At 36.7% G+C, this 20,686-nt stretch overlaps 1 protein-coding gene across 1 annotated transcript in view; it reads right to left on the bottom strand.

Annotated features, from left to right (window-relative positions):
- NBEA (neurobeachin) overlaps window positions 1-20,686 on the bottom strand; it is a 928,080-nt gene that overhangs the window by 95,289 nt on the left and 812,105 nt on the right. Inside the window, exons 45-46 of the mRNA XM_006083617.3 lie at window positions 10,207-10,347; window positions 1,922-2,041 (exon numbers count right to left, since the gene is read on the bottom strand). Of these exons, the coding sequence (XP_006083679.1) occupies window positions 1,922-2,041; window positions 10,207-10,347 (261 nt within the window). The remainder of the gene's footprint in view (window positions 1-1,921; window positions 2,042-10,206; window positions 10,348-20,686) is intronic.

Below are 20,686 nucleotides of genomic sequence, written 5' to 3'. Positions count from 1 at the left end.
CCTGCCCTGAGTGTGACAGGGGGAGTGTCCCAACCCCTTGATCGGCCTTGCTCTGTGGATGACAGGGGGCAGCGCCCCAACCCCCTGATCCACCCTGCTCTGTGCGTGACAGGGGGTGGTGCGGCAACCTCCCCATCTACCCTGCCTTGAGTGTGACACGGGGTGGCGCCCCAACTCCCCAATCGGCCCTGCTCTGAGCCCGACCAGGGGCTGCACCTAGGGATTTGGCCTGTCCTCTGCCACCCAGGAGCGGGCCTAAGCCAGCAGGTCGTTATCTCTCGAGGGGTCCCAGACTGTGAGAGGGCACAAGTGAGGCTGAGGGACACCACCCCCCCACCAGTGCACAAATTTTTGTGCACCGGGCCTCTAGTTATTAAATATTAAACAAACTCTCTCCCTGATTTTACTGGTCTTAAATCAATTTAAATGATGATTTTTGAGTTTAATTTCTCAGTGAAGTTATAAGTCTGTTAAGAGGACAATGTGGGCCTTAAGAGTTTAACATAGTAAGGATACATGTTAAATTATTTTATTTCCAAGTGTGAATATGTTGTGGGTATAAATTAATATTCACTTATGCAAACTTAATGGCAACAAATAAAACACATACATATGCTACATACTCCTGGAATCCTTTGTTTTTTGCTTTCAAATACAACTGAACAAAAGTTGTATACATATGCTTTTCTTATAGTTCAGTAACACTATAATTGCCTTTTAAAAATTTTTGCAGTAGATAAGCATAAATAAGAAAATTATAATTTTGACTTTAATTCACTGCTTTTGTTGGATTGAGACCCTAAATGGAATGATATTATAACATTTTTATATCACGTATGATGACAGTAATGGGGAAAAATCTGCCTTTAAGTAAAAGGGCTTAAAATAAGAAACACATATATCAGTGCAATAACCTGGTCATTTAATCTTATTGTCTGGGGGCAAGGGGGAGGGTGAGAAAAATGAGAGAACAAATGTATTTTATTTTTTTTTTAATACAACCATTTTTTAAACAAAAGTCCATATAATTAGTAACAAATCTTTATATTTAACAATAGTTAAGCAGTATGAACTGTAAAATTGCTCTTCTCTCTGGCTATTCCTAGATATGTTATGTGTGTTGGTTTAATCTAATGTGTATTGTTGCAAGTGTCCCCAGGCACAGTCGAGTAAAAGCTAAGGCTGTACAGAAGAGCCTACATTTTAAATGGGTCTTGTCATTAATGCTTTATTAATTGCCCCAGGCTACATAAACCCAACACAGGGCAAGCTATAACAATATGACACATTAAGGACAAATCCAATTCCTGCTGTGTTTTATGGAACGGGCCAAAAATTGAGTTAACAGCAGGAAAGTCAATTTATGGGCTTTTCTTTCCACCTCCAGATTATTCTATCTAAATTAGTAGGAATTCTTTGAAATAATGAAAGTACCTTAACTGAATAATATAAAAGAATCCTGAATCATTTTTTATGAACCTCAAAATTATTTCCTTTAGTTTCCTATTAGGATAGATGTACTACATAATTTAAAAATATTATGAAACAAAGCTGCAGTATACAATGCCTTATATGCCCACTTAAATTTAAAAATTAGAATTTCAACATATTTTAAAGTACTTTTTATCCTTACCTGAGTATATGTTTATTGATTTGAGAGAGAGAGAGGAAAAGAGGAAAGAGGGGAGGGAAAGGGAGAGAGAAAGAGAAACATTGATGTGAGAGAAAAACATCCATTGGTTGCCTCTTGTACACTCCCGGACCAGGGATGGAACCCACAATCTAGGTATGTGCCCTTACCAGGAATCCAACCAGCAACAAACTTTTGGTGTACTGGATGACACTCCAACCAACTGAGCCACCCGGACAGGGCTCAACATATGTATAACTTAAATTAACATCAACATATATAAGAGCCTACCTTTACATCAGAAGTATCTCTCTGGCTAGTTCTCCAAGACCTTGCAACTGATGAGAAGGTTCGATTTGGATGGTCAAATTTTCCATCATTTGCATTAAGGAAGAAGGTTGTGAAAGGTTCCTAAGCAAAAAGAAAACAAAAAAGACAAAAGACAAAATTTGACCCTCTGAACACAGCTTCCCTCAGTCCTTTGTAAAATATGATTCTCTTTTCTTTTTCTTTTTTTCTGTTATTTCTCACCTGAGGATATTTTTTCATTGATTTTCTAAAGAGAGTGGAAGTAAAGGAGTAAAGAGGAGAGAAAGATTGATTGGTTGCCTCCAGCACATGCTCCCCCCATGGCCAGGAATCAAATTGCAACCAGTTATGTGCCTTTGACCAGGAATCAAACTGGAGACTCTTCAGCTTGCAGGCCGATGCTCCAACCCATTGAGCCACACCAACCAGGGCAAAATATAACTTTTTTGGAAACCCTCTTGAGGTGGAAACAGTGTAGGGTCCTGGAAAGATGACCAAGCCAAGGAATCAGCAGGTGCTGGTCTGGGCCTGACTAGGTCAGTCAATGACATTCTGCAACCTTGGTAGGTCATTTTGCCTTTTGGGCTTCAGCCTTCTGATCTATAAAATGATGGAGTTATAGTGCTATGTGATTTTATAAGTGATTTTGCACTACTGGCTATTTACAACTCAGATTTTCTTCCTCACAGCTAAGGTCATACGTAGTAACATTGCAATAAAAAAATCATCCTGACACTTGTTCATGGCAATATGGAATTAGGTAGGGAACATCCATCTTGGATTACCCATCAAAGTCAACTAATATACTCCTACCACATTATGGTATGATGATCATTTTAAAATACAAATTCCTGCTTGAAGTCCTCCCATATCTTTTCAGAGCTCTTAGGAGAAACTATGAACTACTTAATTTGTCCTTCTAGCTTTCTGTGGCATGTCTACAATGACAGTGTCTGTCACCCAAAACATGTTCACATAGTTGGAAACCAAGAAATAACTTTACCATAAGGTCCCAATGTATTTAATACTAATGATTTTTCTGTAGTTGTGTTGGGAGAGGCATTATTGCTGATGTCATTAAATTTGCTTACAAATTTAAAGGGATTAAATAATTTTCATTCTTACTAAGGATTTCTTAGCTATCTATAACAAAGATAAATATATATTTTCTTTTTCATGTTCAATTTTTCACTCAAGTCTAGGATGAATGATGTCACTTTTAGGTTCAATAATGCTAAGAAATCTTTCCTAAATATTTAGGGTTTTTCTTTAATATATACTAGTAATCTCTTCATTCTTCTATATCCATAAAACATTATTTTGCCCCTTTCAAGTCCCCTTTTTGCTATTAGCCATAAAGTCCAGCTGTCTGGCAACAGCTACAAATATTTATCTTCTTCAGTACCTTCCTATAATTTAGTGTGGTTAGATGTCATCAACTTTATAAATTTGTAATGTATCACCAATATTTCATGTTCACTGTTGAATGACAGAAAAATATCATGAAAGAGAAAAGATGTAGAATGATAGATATAACAATGTATAGGTAAAGGGGGTGAAAATCAGATGTACATCATGGAATTCCATATTACTGTTTAAGATTTCAAGTGATATGAGAGACAAATAGATATCACCAAAATTAACTTAGGAAAAAATTATGAGATTTCTTTCACTAATTAATTTGCTTTTTAGAGTTTTAACTCACTATTAAATACAAGGTAGTTAATGCAGTGTATCTTATCGCTAAATTAAATTAAAGTGATAATATTAAAATTCTATAAATAGCAATAGTAAATTGAATAAAATGTGACAAATCTAAGTTTGAATCTGGTGGAACCATTTACCTCTCTTAGACAAGTTACTTAATCTCAAGTAGTTGTATTAAGCATCTTGGTTCCTTCATCAGTATTAACTTGGAATGACAATACCTTAGGGGTAATTAAATAAGATTAAATAATATTGAGAAAGCTTGGCGTATCTTACCTGACACAGAGTTATAAAATGACTACCAGCTTTATGTACTGTGTCAAGTATTCACTGCTGGGCTCAGCCCCAGAATGCTTATTCCTTAGACAACTCTTCCAGACTCAGATTCTTAGTTCCTTAGGTCTTACTCATCTTTGAATCCTTGGTTCCCAGCACAAACTTGGCTCATAGTTAGTGTCAAATACATGTTTGTTGAGCACACCTAAACAAAGATAGTGTTGGAAGATGGGGTATGGCTGGGTAAGAATAAGATATAGTTATCCTTGTTAGTTCTTAACCACTAGTTTGACCAAAAAGTTGTATGTTCAGAATCTACTTCGTTATTCTAGGATGCTGATTTTTTTTCCACTTTAGATAGTAGACAGATTAGTCTAGAGGGGTCAGACTTATTTCAGTGATATTTTTAAAATATATTTTTATTGATTTCAGAGAGAAAGGGAGAGGGAGAGATAAAAATATCAATGATGAGAGAGAATCATTGATCGGCTGCCTCCTGCTATTTGGGGGGGGGGGGCGGGGGGGATCAAGCCTGCAACTCAGGCATATGCCCTGATCTGGAATCTAACTAGTACTAGTAATTGTTGGGTTCCTGGGTTAACACTCAACCACTGACATAACCTATTAAATAGTTGTGAGCAAAGTCCCATTTATACATGTAAAGCCTTACTTCTTATCATCAACCATTAAAAGCTGATCTCTACCACAACCTAAATGATCCTTCTTGGTTTTAACCCTTAACAAAGACCTGGCAAGAAATGTACAGATGGGCATAGTGAAAAGAAATCAGAAATTGAAGAATTATTTTTATTTTTGGTTTTGAAGTTTATGGATCTAGTGGCTCCTAAAAGCAGAGAACACTAAAGAATTCTGTTTCATTGTTTTAAGTAGCTTTTAAGAAGATTTGATTAACAGCTGTTTTAGGATCACAGACTACATGACATATAATTCTCATTATTCCTGAAGGCCTCCAGCTGCTACACTGGTAGAGTGTACACTAATAGAAATTGATAACCTATTTGTTTAAGAGTGAGTATTGATTTCTCAAGCTCTGATTGCCACAGAGAACCTTTTTCCATGTGTTTCCCTATTACCTTCCTAGCACAGTGTAAGGCTTTTCTTTTTTATTTGACTCGTGCTTAACTAAGGTAGAGGATCAAATGCTATATTAAGCTTAAGGGACTTTTTTCTTCTTTGCCTAACATATGCTGATTGAACTATTTTCTAGATATTTTGTTATTACACTGAAAAAGCTTTTGGCTTAAGAAATCAAATGTACAAATGAATGAATATTGAATGGAAATTTCAGATATTAAAATATTGGCACATGTTGGGCTTTAAAAACTTTAGGTTAATCCTGTAATATCAATGGCTGATGGCAGACTTCCTTCTCCTAATTACATTTACCCCAGGGTCACTTCATATCTTCTAAACCCTTTTCAGTGCTGTAAAATAAAATTAACCTTTTTTGCACTGGTAAGTACCTGTCCTACTAAATTCTATCATAACCTTTAGTCCCCTGCAAAGACACTAACAACTTTCCTGCCTTTCAATGGTTACAGACCATAATTCCATCCTGAGCAATTTTACTCTGTTCCTTGCTCCTCTTCTCTTTAGCCAACTTGTTTATTCTTTTCGCTTAGATTTTTGCTCACTCATCTCATAAGAATCTTTTCTTAAGTCCCTTTCTCCTTGTTCTTTTCTTCTTTCCTTCACTTCATTTTATTTTAAACAAAGCCCATTTATGGGTAATAGGTAGAGTTTGGGATATAACTATATCAAAGAAAATATGTATATATCTATATCTATATTTTTTTATTCCTCACCTCAGGATATTTTTCCATTGACTTTTAGAGAGAGTGGAAGGGAGGAGGAGAGACAGAGAGAGAGAAACATCAATGTGAGAGAGATGCATTGATTGGTTGCCTCCCACACATGCCCTGATCAGGATAGGGGATGGAGCCTGCAACCAAGGTATGTGCCCTTGATCTGAATTGAACCTGGGACCCTTCAGTCCAGAGGCTGATGCTCTATCCACTGAGACAAACTGGTTTGGGCAAAAAGATTTGTATTTTGAATTGGTATGAAACATAATAAATACTAAAAGGAAGGGAACTAAGAGTTACTGAGTACCTTTCTGTGCTTGGCACTATAGTATCTCAGTTAACTCAATCCTCACTATTATCCTTAAGAGTAGGAATAATTATTCCTGTTTTATCTTTGAGAAAGTTCAAGATCACATTCTGGGGAATGGAGGAACCATTATTTCCACTCTGCTTTATTTAACTTCGGAAGTTTATTTTCTCACATCACTTTGGAAAGAACCCAGAAGTATCTTAGAATCTCTAAGTCCTATTAATTAACCTATACACCATGCTCTTGATTAAGAATTCCTCATCTTTCTCTAAGTAAACATGCAATGTACTTAGCATCAGTATTCAAGATAAACATAACAGTATTTAACTCAGTAGCATTATCTTTTGTTTTTAATTACAGCATTTGCAAAAGTGTTTCTATTATTTTTTTCACTAGAAATATATATTTTTAAAAATATAATATGATTTATGCTCATCTGGTGTGGCGCAGTGGTTGCGCATTGACTCATGAATCAGGAGGTCAAGGTTTGATTCCCTGTCAGGCACATGCCCGGGTTGTAGGTTGGATCCTAGTAGGGGGAGTGCAGGAGACAGCTGATGGATGTTGATGTTTCTTTCTCATCGATGTTTCTATCTCTCTCTCTCTCTCTACCTCTCTCTCTAAAATCAATAAAAACATATTTATTAAAAAATGAAAAATATATTATGGTTTAAACAGACTCTTGGGTAAGTTTTCAAAGCAACCTACAATTTATAAACGAAATCCCAAATTTTAAACAATTGATTTATAAGTTAACTCTCATTGCAAAATCTATGTAATTTCCTAAAAATTATGATTAAATGTTTGACAAATGAGTTTTGAATAGACTGATTGAATATATTGAATTCAGAAGGTACATTGATTATTAAGGTCAGAGAATAAAATTTAATAATCTCTGTATATACTATATGTTCACGGTAAGATATAAAGTGAAAACATTCTAAGTAAAATTTGTCCTTTTTTACTACTTAATATCAAGACACTCCAAACTCTGTGAAAATAGTTTATTCATCATTTGCCCAATGGTGCTAGCAAGAAAAGGAGTCTTTCAGAGTCATGAATTTAGACAAGTGACTTCTCTGGTAGTTTGTCTATAATATTTTTAATTTAAAGTAATGTGGTATGAAGTTAATTAGGATTTTAAATTATTATCATCATCATACTAAATATACTGACTGAAACTAACAATGACTTTAATTACTTTGGGCCTAAAATGATTGAAAGGTAAAGCTATTGCAGATACTTTAAACTGTATTTTGTTTTTAAGGACAAATTTTTAGTAACATGAATTTTAATGAATTTTCTACTTCATAAACTATTAAGATTGGAGTGAGGAAATCACAATTCCTTGGGCCATTAGGTTAAAGACTTGGTAAGCTTAGACCATGATACTTCTATTTATAACAGCACAACACAGGATGTGTTGGCTAAATGAGTCCCCATAAAAGCAATCCTATAGATCTGTACTGTCCACTACAGTAGCCACCAGCCACTGAGTACTTGAAATACAGCTATTTAGAACTGAACTATGAATATAAAATAAATTATGGATTTCAAAGACTTCACAAAAGAAGTAAAATATCTCATTAATAATTTTTTATTGGTTAAATATTGAAATTATGACATTTTAACACTTTGGATATATTAGGCTAACAAATATATCTATTAAAATTAATTTAACCTGTTTCTTTTTACTCTTAAATGTGGCTACTAGAAATTTTAAATTACATAGTGGTTTGCATTATGTTTCTCTCTTTAGCACAACTATGGGTAGTACTAAAAGGGCGTGTATAGAATATATGTGTGTATAGCATTTCTGCCATACCCTTGCATGAATTCAAATTTGTATTCCATTAGGTTAAATTATGATTTTTTATTTGAGAAAGTGTTTAGTTTATCAGGAATAAAAGAGTATAAACTGAAATCAAGCTGTTGATAATAAGTACCTTTATGGATTCACACAAGTCTTATAAATCTGACTTCATACTAGTCATTTCCCACTAATGGCAGTAATGTTTAAGTTTGGTTTTATGGCCTGACCACCTGGTGGTCAGAGAATCTAATTTATTAGTCATTTTGTTTTCTTGTTTGCCTATTTGAGAGCTTACATTAAATAAGAATATATTTTATGTCCACTATAAAGGACACCAGCTCTTGAAGATCTTGACTGGCAAATTTTTGTGCTTCCGTGTTTAGTTTTAACATGTGGCTGAAACTGCAGTATAGCAACCATAATTTATCTCTATATATTTGCGTCTGTAATTCAGAAAAGCCTTTACTTCTTCTGTGTGTGTGAAGTATTTTCCTATGTGTGGAGATTATTAATAAATTATTATAACCCATAAGCTAAAGGTGTTCTGTTCTGATTGATTTATAGTGGTAAAAGGCATTTACATAAATCTAATATTCCCCAGAAAATAAAGAAATAGAACTTCTGCCCTAGCCGGTTTGGCTCAGTGGATAGAACATCAGCCTGCGGACTCAAGGGTCCCAGGTTCGATTCCGGTCAAGGGCATGTACCTTGGTTGCAGGCACATCTCCAGTAGGGAGTGTGCAGGAGGCAGCTGATCGATGTTTCTCTCTCATCGATGTTTCTAACTCTCTATCTATCCCTCTCTCTTCCTCTCTGTAAAAAAATCAATAAAATATATATTTAAATAAAAAAGAAATAGAACTTCTTATACTTAAGAAGTGCTAGAGTAAAAAACATATTTCTTAAGAAACTGCTAGCTCTGAAATATTCATGTAAAAAAACACAAGTTCACATAATTAAGCTGAATTTTTTTAACAATTTAGACAACCAACTTTGATCTATACAAAGAGTCTTGTGTTGTCCTTTAGTTTATAATTACAAAGTTTATTTTTTTAAATAAGATTTGGGTTTGTTTTCTTATAAACTAGTATCTAACTCTAACTCTATGCTGTTTAGATTATGAAAATAAAAACTGTGTCATAAATGATCATAATTCAACAAACTTTTTTTTAACAGAAATTGTTTGTGGTATATCACTTATCAGTGACTTACAAGTTACTAAAAACATAGTCATATCATGTATTTGTAGTAAGCTCAATTTCTCCTCAATATGTAGAGAATGCTTGAGGAAGACCGCCAAATTAAAGCTGTCATTTAGGCTGAGGGCAAAAAAAAAATCTTTGAAAATAGGAGATGCACTGCCATATATGCACGTTTTCATGTATACTACTTTAGCATGTGTTTCTATAGCAAATCAGCTTCATGCAACAAAGTGGTCTGAAGTATATTTTGGTAAGGAGAAAAAACTATTGATTGCATTGATTTAGAGATTTGATTAGAATACTCCTCAGTTACTTATGGTAAAAAAAATAAAATAAAAATCAGGTCATCTGATTCCAGTAACTGCCCTTACCTAGACTAGACTGAAGAAGGCAATACTAAAGACAAAGAGATTGGTTAAGAGTTTTTGCAATAATCTAGATGAAAAATAATGGGAACCTGCACTAAGGAAATGCCAGAGTTAATAGAGAAGATAGATTGCAGAGATATTTAGTTGGTAGAAACTATCTGATGTGATATCTGATTGGATATAAGGGAATGCTAAAACAGGGGAAAATATCTAAATTGGATAACTGGGTGCCATTTCTTTAGATAAAAAAATGCAGCAGGAACCACATCAGGTTTGTCAGGGAGATGAGGAACCCATTTTTGGAAATGGTGTTTATGGTCTTGTAGAGGGGGCTTGAAGGAGACAATCAATTAATTACATAAAAGAGACTTGAATATATTTAAATCTTAGAAGAAAGAGAAAGTAAAAACAAAACAAAGTCTTCAAAAGATTTAGAAACTGTTTTTAAAAGTTGCCCAAGAAGGAAGAGTGTCAGTTTGTGACAATCAGTGAGAAAGGAAACAGTGGGTATTAAAGATGCACTCCAGAAGTTTGATCCCTTTATAACTGGTTCATAATAATGTATCTTCTTAACCCAATTTTGCAAATGAGACACCTCATTAAAAAAAAGGCTTCAGGTTTTGCTAGAGTCTGGGATTCCTCATTTCATTGGTCTCTAATCTTTGTTTAAAACAAATAACTAATATATTTGATTTTTATTCAATTTACTTACATGAAAACCTTTGAGGAATTAGAGGCAAACTGTAATGTAATGAAGATACTCACAATTCGAACAAGCCAGGATAAGGTAGATGTTGCTGTTGAATAATGTGTATTATAATGGTAGGGTGGACTTTGATCATCTTCCCATGTCTCATAACGCTCTGCATAAAACACAGCTCTCTTTGGGTTCAAAGCACCAATTGGCTATAAAAAGATAAAAAGAAACATTTTGTTTAATACAGTCATATTAAACATTCTATATATCTTTGTTCTGAAAGTATGTTAATTTATTTTAATCATAGAGCAAAAATAAATGATTTTATATTATATTTTTACCAACTGTAATTTTTTAAATCCTCCCTGGAGGATATTTTTTCCATTGATTTTTAGAGAGAGTGGAAGGGAGAAGGAGAAAAAAAGAGAGACATTGAAGTGAGAGAGACAATTTGCTATTTCAAATCATGCCCTGACCAGAGCTGGGGATCAAACCTGCAACCTTTAACTGGTAATCAAACCCAAGACCCTTTGGTCCTTGGGCCAATGCTTTAAACAATGAGCCAAACAGGTCATGGCACCAAATTTAATTTTGATATTAATTATAAATCATTACACTTGCTAAAAATACTCCAAAATATATTTACCTGCCTACTTAAAAGCTACAATGAGTTAGCTTGATCATAGGAAATCCAATGAGAAAGTGATGCAGTTCACCATGTTAGAGAAAACTTTGTCTTAGCCTGTCACCCAGAGTGTGAGAGACAATATTACCCATATAGAAACCTTGTTGGAATGCTAGTCCCATTCTGTTATACAGAAGAAGCATGTATCTTTTTTATTAACTTAAACTGCAAAGTTAAGACTGTTGGAAATAATTCAGACAATTCAGATTCCTTGGAAAGCATTTTGGTAAGGCCACTAAGACCTTTTCTGTTGTTTGTGGGTTTGTTTCTTTTTAATATATATATATATATTTTATTTCAGAGAGAGGACGGGAGAAGGGAGATAGAAATATCAATGATGAGAGAGAATCATTGATCAGCTGCCTCCTACACGCCCCCACCAGGGATCCAGCCGCACCCGGGCATATGCCCTTGACTGGAATTGAACCTGGGACCCTTCAGTCCGCAAGCCAATGCTCCATCCACTGAGCCAAACCAGCCAGGGTGACTGAAACCTTTTCTATCAGTACCATGGCACTACTGATTATGATGTTAATCCTTACAGTGGAGCACACAGTAAAATTCTCAGGATACAATATATAATTTTCTTTCAACAAAACATGTTTTTATTAGATCACTGTCTCAAATTTCTTAGCATACCTAATCATTAAGAATTTCTAGCATAGAGCCCTCATGATTTCAAATAGCAAACTGCCTTAGCTTAAGTTTTTGTCTAATTTTAGTTTAATAGGATATGGAGTCCACTCCTATGATATCTAATTGCTACACTATTTTATTTCAGGTTGCATATTCTAAAAATAAATGTTTATAGAGAAAACAATAGATAAATACTAGGTATAATGTATAAATCCTTTATTTCAAAATTTAATATTACTAGTTAATTATGCAGTTCCCCCGAAGGCTTAATTTTAACAAGAGAAGTAGTAGAAAATTAGTGTCTCAATGGAACAAATAATGCTACACAAGAGAGAAATATTCATTTATAAATTGCTTGTAAGCTTTTTCTTTTGGTCTTTGGGAAATAATCCAAACAAAACAATGTTGTCAGCAGTTAGAATCTCTTAGGATTTCCATAATAACTCTTAGCAAGGATTTTTATTCTGAATGTTAAAATTATCTGTAAATTATGTTCATTTTTCTTTAACTTAATTAGGACTTAAAAGATAAAACAATTTAATAATTTACTTTTAAAAACTTTGGTTTAAATGTAGTTTTTAAATGTTCTAAAGATCGAACTTTATTGTGCTAAATCTCACTGGTCCCCCTCAAATCTTTTTATTCAGATGTACAAAGGCAATGCAATTTCATTAAATGTTACATAAAATATTAATAATATTTAAAACAAATATATAATTACTTTTTTCATTAAAAAGTAATTTCTATAGTGGAATAATGTGAGTTCTGTTATAATTTAGTAATAGAAATACTAAACATTTAAATACATTTAAAATGGCCTACATATTTTATTCTTTCTTAGGTGTGCAGATATCTTTTTTTAAACTTAATATTATATTTTTCAAAGCATTTAATATGGTTAATACTTTCTTCTGTCTTGAATATGCTAATAGACTTTTCACAGAAATAACATGTCTGCACAATCCTTTAAGGATTGACCTTATCTGATATTGTTTGTTCCACCAGACCTCACAAGAAATTCTTGGAAAAGGAACATAGTCCTTACTCTAATCTTTTCCAGCCTTCTCTTCAACTACTGGAAAAGGTATAAAGTAAAAATTATGCCTTTTATTTTACTGAAGTTTCATCAAAGTCTCTTATTGGAGTGTTTTACACAATAATACTTTGTAGATAATAGCTGCAGAGTATTACAGTCTGTATATGCCTTCATTAATAACTGCTTAAAATAAATTTCTAATTTTGCATTTTTTATCTAATGCGTTTAAAAATGAACTTAAAAAACAAAATGTAAATGATTTGGTTTGTACTTATTATTTTGCTTCTGATAATCAAGAAACATTAAATCATTCCAAAGAAAAATGCTTCAAAATGTCTGTTTGGGAAATGAGAATTCATCACAAGTAACTTATTTTCTTATATAATCCATATAGACCTATCTATTTGTCTATCTATCTATCTATCTATCATCTATCTATCTATCTATCATCTACCTACCTACCGCTTTACCTATGTATACATTTATAAGGTTGTAAGTTTGTTATCCTTTTAAAATTTGAGTAAATAATGCAGTGTCAACATTTGTATTTAGAAACTGAATAAGGCAAAAATTCTTGTGAAAACTAAAACTGCTCTAAATGAAATATATAAATTTATTTTGCAACCCTTTTTAATTTTTATCATAATTACCAGTTTCCTTTTCTCTCAAACAGGAAGCATCTAGACACAGTCATCTCTATGTTTTTTAGGTGTTTCTATATGAAAAGGTTTAATTGAAAGTTTAGATCTTGCTACTAGATTTATTATTATTTTGTCCTTGTGAGTTTATATGCTATAAATTGATACTGTAACAGATAAAAAATAATGCAAGTAACAATGCAAAAATTAAAAATAAAATGTCTATCTCTTTAACACTTTATTATTTTAATTCAATTTCTAAAACTGTTATAAAGTCTACATAGCTTGCTAAAGCACTATTTTCAATATAAAATTAGTAGAACATTATATATGTAACATTACCATATCTACATAAAACACTATTGAATTTATTGAAGAAATGATATTTAGGATTTTATTACTCAATTCCTTCTTTTTGAATGTAATAGAGATAAATCTGTCTTAGCTTTAAGTGCCATGAAAAAACTTTGAGACAATGCTGTGATTTTATTATATGGAACAAAAATCCTGACAGATGCTCATGGAGATTAACATTATTAAAGGCTCTGAGAAATATTGTAATCTGATTGTTTAATTTTGTTCACTCCTGTGTCTGTCTAACTATCTACCTACCTATCTATCTTAAAACCTTATCCTTCTTTTTTATTTCATAACTGTTAACATGCAAAAGGACTAGTGTTGCTTGGAATGTAGTTTGAAAAATTCTGGTTATATCCTTAAGCTATATATATATATATATATGTATATATATATATATATATATATATATATATATATATATATATTCCTCAGAAATACATACACACACTTTGAATAATTATAAAGGCAATGTTTATTAAAATAAATTTCATTTTCAAAATTGAAGTATCAGCTGTTAAAGTGTGTATACATTTTCTTGAGGCACCCTGTATTTATGAGGGTTAACTTTTTATTTGATTTCATTTTATTATTTTCTTTCCATTTCTGTATTTTAATCTTTCAATATGTTTCTATATTATAAAACCTTACATGTTTTATCAAGTCATTTTCATGGGACACATATAAGATACACAAAAATGAGCAGGAAAAATGACTAAGTTAAAATATTTATTGGGTAAATGGTACTATATGAAGTATTGAAAGGACTTAGAGAATATAAAAGTCTAAGTGTAGAGCTAGATGGATTTGAATAAATAAATGAAAAACAATTTTAGATTGATTAGAGGCATGGTCAATGCCATTAAAATATATTATAATTTTTAAGAATAAAAAAAAGGTTTGCAAGGAGACATCAGAGATCCAATTAAAGTAATATTAATTCTAACACTGAACTCTTGTATATAAAAAAAAATCTTGAAAATGCTCATGATCTTCATGGTATTAGGATTCTACTTGGATATATACATAATGTTGAGAGTTCACTATTGCTTATGCAACTGCTAATGGTACTATAGATTTGCATTTGCTATTGTTTTCACATCCATTTCTAAATTGATTTTCACAAGTCTCTGAGGTGGGTAAGGCATTCATTATGAACCTAATTTCATGATGAGGAAACAAGTACTTGTGTCTCCTCTCTTTCCACAAAACTGCATTGCGTTTTATTGCTAAATGTGAAATTCTATCCTTAATGTCATTTTTTTCTTCTATAACTGTGTACTTAATTCCTTATCAGGTCCTCAGTAATGGAATGAATCTTACAAGACTACTGTCCCAACTCCCTTACATTATAGATGAGTACAATGAAGAATAGAAATGTCAAATCAAGATCACTTTGCTAATCAGAGGGTATCCCTTTTACAGAACCAGCTGCAGCTATGTGCTAGATATAACTTGAATCTGTATACAGTTGATTGATTTGTTTGACTTCTAAGTGTTACTTTTAGTTATCTCAATACTATTTTATTTATTTTAAATATATATTTTTATTGATTTTAGAGAAAGGAAGGGAGAGGGATAGAGAGATAGAAGCATCCATGAGAGAGAAACATCATCAATCGGCTGCATCCTGCACGCCCCCGTAGGGGATCCAGCCTGCAACTGGAGCATGTGCCCTGACAGAGAATGGAACCCAGGACCTCCTGGTTTATGGGTTGATGCTCAACCACTGAGCCACACCAGCCAGACAGTTATCTCAATACTCTTAACACAACCAAGTTTCTAACATATGTAAGTTATCTTATCTTTTATTATAATAACCAAGGCCTTGGGAATCCTTCTAACAGGCTTTAAGTATTCTTGCCTTTTTTGTTTTTTCCATCATGAGCTACATATTGTCATTCTTAAAATTTTTTCAGCTATGATGATATAGAAATCATACTTACAGAGGCCACTGTGCTCGAGTATATTCCCTGCCTCTCTTTCTATATAACCAAAGAATTTCAACTCTTCTTCTGGAAGCATCTCAAATTTCAGCTGGGAAGTCATACATAATTAGGCAAATGTATAACATTTTTTTATATAGTTCATTTGCCCTTCAAGGGAATGTCCAATGTTTTATTCATCTCTGTAATCTCAGCACCTGATACAGTACCTGGCTTTTTAGGTGCATAATAAATGCTGAATAAATGAAGACTTATTGGCCTGATTATATGTATAATATTTTAAATTCCCATATGAAAATTTTAGACAAGATTTTTAGGCAAAATCAAAAGAAAAATAACAAAGTGAAAAATATTTATAGCACATATGTTAAAGGGCTAGTTTTCTTTAAAATGAACTTTTAGAAATCAATAAGAAACTAATGAACAATCTAATTAAGCAGAGGAGCAAATAAGAACAGGCAATTAACAGATGCAAATTTCCAATATATGTAGGAAAAATAGCACCAGCTCATACAATGTAATGGGTATCTATTCTCTTCCTGTTTGGCATACATTATTCCTTCTTCCTTCATGAACCACTCCTTTCCCACACTTGGTCTACCTGGTTCATTCAGGTGGGCTGAATCCATTACCTGATCCTCTTGGTGGGCATGTGAACCAGATCTATCAATAAGCTTATTTTATCACATGGCTACCAAGATTGATACAGAAATGGGCACATGACTCAACTTATTCCAGTGAAGCGTTGCTAAAACTACCTGGGAAAGAAGCATTCTCTCTTTCTAGTGGGGCTACAAATGCATCACTGGGATAACATAGGGAAGCCTGTGTGAGAATGAAGCCAGTGAGGAAAAATACCAGCATCCTGTCATCCTGGTGAATTCTTAAATCCAGTTTTCCTGAACTTGACCCACCTTTGGATTTCTCAGTTACAAAGACCAATAAAAACATTATATTTTACCCTGGCCAGTTTGATTCAGATTAGAGCATTAGGCCATGCAAGGGAGGGTCATGGGTTCAATTCCCAGTCAAGGGCAGGAACCTGGGTTGCAGGTTCGATTCTCGGCCTTGGTTGGGTGAGTATGGTGGTGCTTGTGAGAGGCAACCAATCCATATGTCTCTCACATTGATGTTTCTCTCTCTCTCTCACCCCTAACCTTCCACTCTCTCTAAATCAATGCAAAAATATCCATGGGGGAGGATTAACAAAAAACAACCCCCCCCACACACACAAAACTTTATATTTTAAATAAATTCAGTTTTAGTTTACTTTCTGTTACTTGTAACAAAAGTCAGAAGTACAATAGCAATTCTTGAAATGTCAAACAACTATTTTTATTCATTAGATTATCAATAACTAGAGGCCCGGTGCACAAAAAATTTGTGCACTCGGGGGGGGGGGGGTCCCCCAGCCCGGCCTGTGCCCTCTCGCAGTCTGGGACCCCTCGGGAGATAACGAACTGCTGGCTTAGGCCTGCTCCCTGGTGGCAGAGGGCAGGCCCAATCCCTAGGTGCAGCCCCTGGTCGGGCTCAGAGCAGGGCCGATTGGGGAGTTGGGGCGCTGCCCCCTGTCATGCACAGAGCAGGGCGGATCGGGAGGTTGCGATGCCACCCTCAGTCACGCTCAGGGTAGGGCCGATTGGGGGGTTGGGGCACCCCCCCTCGTCACACTCAAGGCAGGGTCAATGGGGAGGTGGCCGCGCCACCCCCTGTCACGCACAGAGCAGGGCCGATCAGGGGGTTGGGGGCAACCGCCACTGTCACACTCAGGGGCAGGGCCGATGGAGAGGTTTATGGTTCTACCCTGTCACACACAGAGCAGGGTCGATCAGAGGGGTTGGTGCGCTGCACCCTGTCACACACAGAGCCGAAGGGCAATCGGAGGATTGGGGAGCTCCCTCCCCTATCAGGCACAGAGCAGGGCTGATCAGGGGGTTTGGGCGCTGCCCCCTGTCACGCTGATCCCGGTGCCAGGAGGCATATTACCCTTTTACTATATAGAATAGAGGCCTGGTGCACGAGTGGGGGCCGGCTGGTTTGCCCTGAAGGGTGTCCTGGATCAGGGTGGGGGTCCCCACTGGGGTGCCTGGCCAGTCTGGGTGAGGGGCTGAGGGCTGTTTCCCGCTGGCAGTTGACTAAAAGCTCCCAACCGCTCCTTGTTTTCTTTTTTCTTTTTTTTTATTCTGGGCCAGCTTTAGCTCTGAGGCCTCGCTGCTGAAAACATGGATACAATGTTGCAGTCCGGGGCTGACTGACAGCCGGTTTTGTTTAGCTTCTTATTTGCAACATAGTAATAGTTGCTTAGAGTTGCAGTTGAGAGTCCGGCAAGTCAGCAGGGGAACGTTGGAGTTTGCAGTCACTGGAGGAAGCAAGCCTCCCTGCTCACTTCAGTGCATGGCTGCTGGCCGCCATCTTGGCTGACAGTTAATTTGCATAAGGATACGCTGATTAGCCAATGGGAAGGGTAGCGGTCGTACGCCAATTACCATGTTTCTCTTTTATTAGTGTAGATTATTAAGTTTCATAATAATCAGTGTTTCCAGGGTGTAGCAGAACATATATGTCATAGCAGTAATACTGCTGGTAGGAATATAGGTAGTATAAATTTCTTGTGGGGAAAATTGGTAATATTTTTTTCAATGTGCATTTGTTTTTGATCCAGTAAGTCCACTTTGAATTAATGAAAACAATCAGTTACAAGGATATTTCTCACAGCATTTCTTCAAATAGCAAAAACAAACAAATAAAGTCTAAAAGTAGTCTAAATATCCAATAAGGGACTAGTTAAATAAATGACATTATAGTCACACTGCTGTATGGCTTTTTCAATCAAAAAGACTGGCTTGAGCCCTGACTGGTTTGGCTCAGTGGATAGAGCATCAGCCTGTGGACTCAAGGGTCCCAGGTTCGATTACAGTCAAGGGCATGTACCTTGGTTGCAGGCACATCCCCTGTAGGAGGTGTGCAGGAGGCAGCTGATCGATGTTTCTCTCTCATTGATGTTTCTAACTCTCTAGCCCTCTCTCTTCCTCTCTGTAAAAAATCAATAAAATATATTTTAAAAAAAAAGACTGGCTTGAAAAAATTCCAAGATAAATTCATTCAATAAGTATATGTCAGAAATTACTCTAGACCCTAGAATAAGATAAATAAGGGTGTGTGTGTGTGTGTGTGTGTGTGTGTGTGTGTGTGTGTGTGAATAAACAATTCACAACAATTTGGTAAATGAGAAAATACCAAATATAAGTGCTGTACTGACAATTAAAGGAATAATTGAATAGCAGCAACTTGGTGATAGGGAAGGCATCTCTCAAAAAAGAAGCTCTAAGCCAGCGGTTCTCAACCTGTGGGTCGCGAACAATGAAAATACATCCTGCATATCAGATATTTACATTACAATTCATAACAGTAGCAAAATTACAGTTATGAAATAGCAACAAAAATAATTTTATGGTTGGGGGTCACCACAACATGAGGAACTGTATTAAAGGGTCGCGACATTAGGAAGGTTGAGAACCACTGCAAGCAGAGATGTGAATGACCAGAAAGAACCAACCCAGAGAACTTCAGGAATGAGAGAATTCAAGACAGAGAAAGAGCTAATACACAGGTTCTAAAAGGGGCTTGACTGACACATTCAAGGAACAGGAACACAAAGGAAGATAAGGTGACTAAAGCATAGTAGATGAGAGAAAGAGTTTAGGACACGTGGTGAGAAAATAGGTAGAGGCTAATCATATGGCTTTGCAGACCATGGTGATGAAATAGATGTCATGGTAAGTGCAGTAGAGAATGACCAAGTGGTTTTAAGCGAGAGAGACACAAGATCTGAGTTAGTCTTTACAAAGGTAACCTCAATGGTTTTGTAGGATGTTACATTATCATTACTAGTACTAGGATTGAAAAGACATTTGTAAAAACAACATCGTATAGCATTATCAATGTTTCTCTAAAAATCCTTTGGCATTGAAGTAATATATTTTTACTTAATTAAGCAGTTGTTTAATATATTTACTTAGTATTTTTAGTATATGTCTTTACATATTTATTTATATACTAGAGGCCCGGTGCACAAAAATTTGTGCACTCGGGGGGGAGGGGGGGTCCCTCAGCCCGGCCTGTGCCCTCTCGCAGTGTAGGACCCCTCATGAGATAACGACCTGCTGGCTTAGGCCTGCTCCTGGGTGGCAGAGGGCACACCCAATCCCTAGGTGCAGCCCCTGGTTGGGCTAAGAGCAGGGCTGATTGGGGAGTTGGGGCACCGCCCCCTGTCATGCACAGAGCAGGGCGGATTGGGAGGTTGCGATGCCACCCTCAGTCACGCTCAGGGTAGGGCTGATTGGGGGGTTGGGGCACCGCCCCCTGTCACACTCAAGGCAGGGTCGAAGGGGAGGTTGCCGCACCACCCCCTGTCATGCACAGAGCAGGGCCAATCAGGGGGTTGGGGCGCTGCCCCTGTCACGCACAGAACAGGGCCCATCAGGGGGGTTGGGGCTCCGTACACTGTCACTCACAGAGCAGGGCTGATCAGGGGGTTGGGCGCTGCCCCCTGTCATGCACAGAGCAAGGCCCATCAGGGGGTTGGGGAGCTCCCCCCTGTCATGCACAGAGCAGGGCCAATCAGGGGGTTGGGGAGCTCCCCCCTGTCATGCACAGAGCAGGGCCGATCAGGGGGTTGAGGAGCTCCCCCCTGTCACTCACAGAGTAGGGCCGATAGGAGAGTTAGGGCACCGCCCCCTGTCACACACAGAGCAGGGCGGATCAGGGGGTTGGGGCGCCGCCCTCTATCACCCACAGAGCAGGGCCGATCAGGGGGTTGGGGCGCCGCCACTGTCACACTCAGGGCAGGGCCAATGGGGAGGTTATGGCTCTACCCCATCACACACAGAGCAGGGCCCGTGGGGCGGGGGGTTAGGGCGCTGCCCTCTATCACCCACAGAGCAGGGCCGATCAGGGGGTTAGGGTGCCGCACCCTGTCACACACAGAGCAGGGCCGATCAGGGGGGTTGGGACGCCGCACCCTGTCACACACAGAGTCACAGGGGCGATCAGGGGGTTTTGGCACTGCCCCCTGTCACTCTGATCCGTTGCCAGGAAGGCCTCGCGGCTCCGCTGATCCCAGTGCTGGGAAGGCATATTACCCATTTACTATATAGGATAGAGGCCTGGGGGCCGGCTGGTTTGCCCTGAAGGGTGTCCTGGAATCAGGGTGGGGGTTCCCCACTGGGGTGCCTGGCCAGCCTGGGATGA

This window comes from Myotis lucifugus, unplaced genomic scaffold (assembly GCF_000147115.1).
Source record: "Myotis lucifugus unplaced genomic scaffold, Myoluc2.0 scaffold_7, whole genome shotgun sequence".
NCBI lineage: Eukaryota > Metazoa > Chordata > Mammalia > Chiroptera > Vespertilionidae > Myotis > Myotis lucifugus.
The sequence above is the reverse complement of the archived record's forward strand: the minus strand, read 5'-3'. Positions and strand labels throughout refer to the sequence as shown.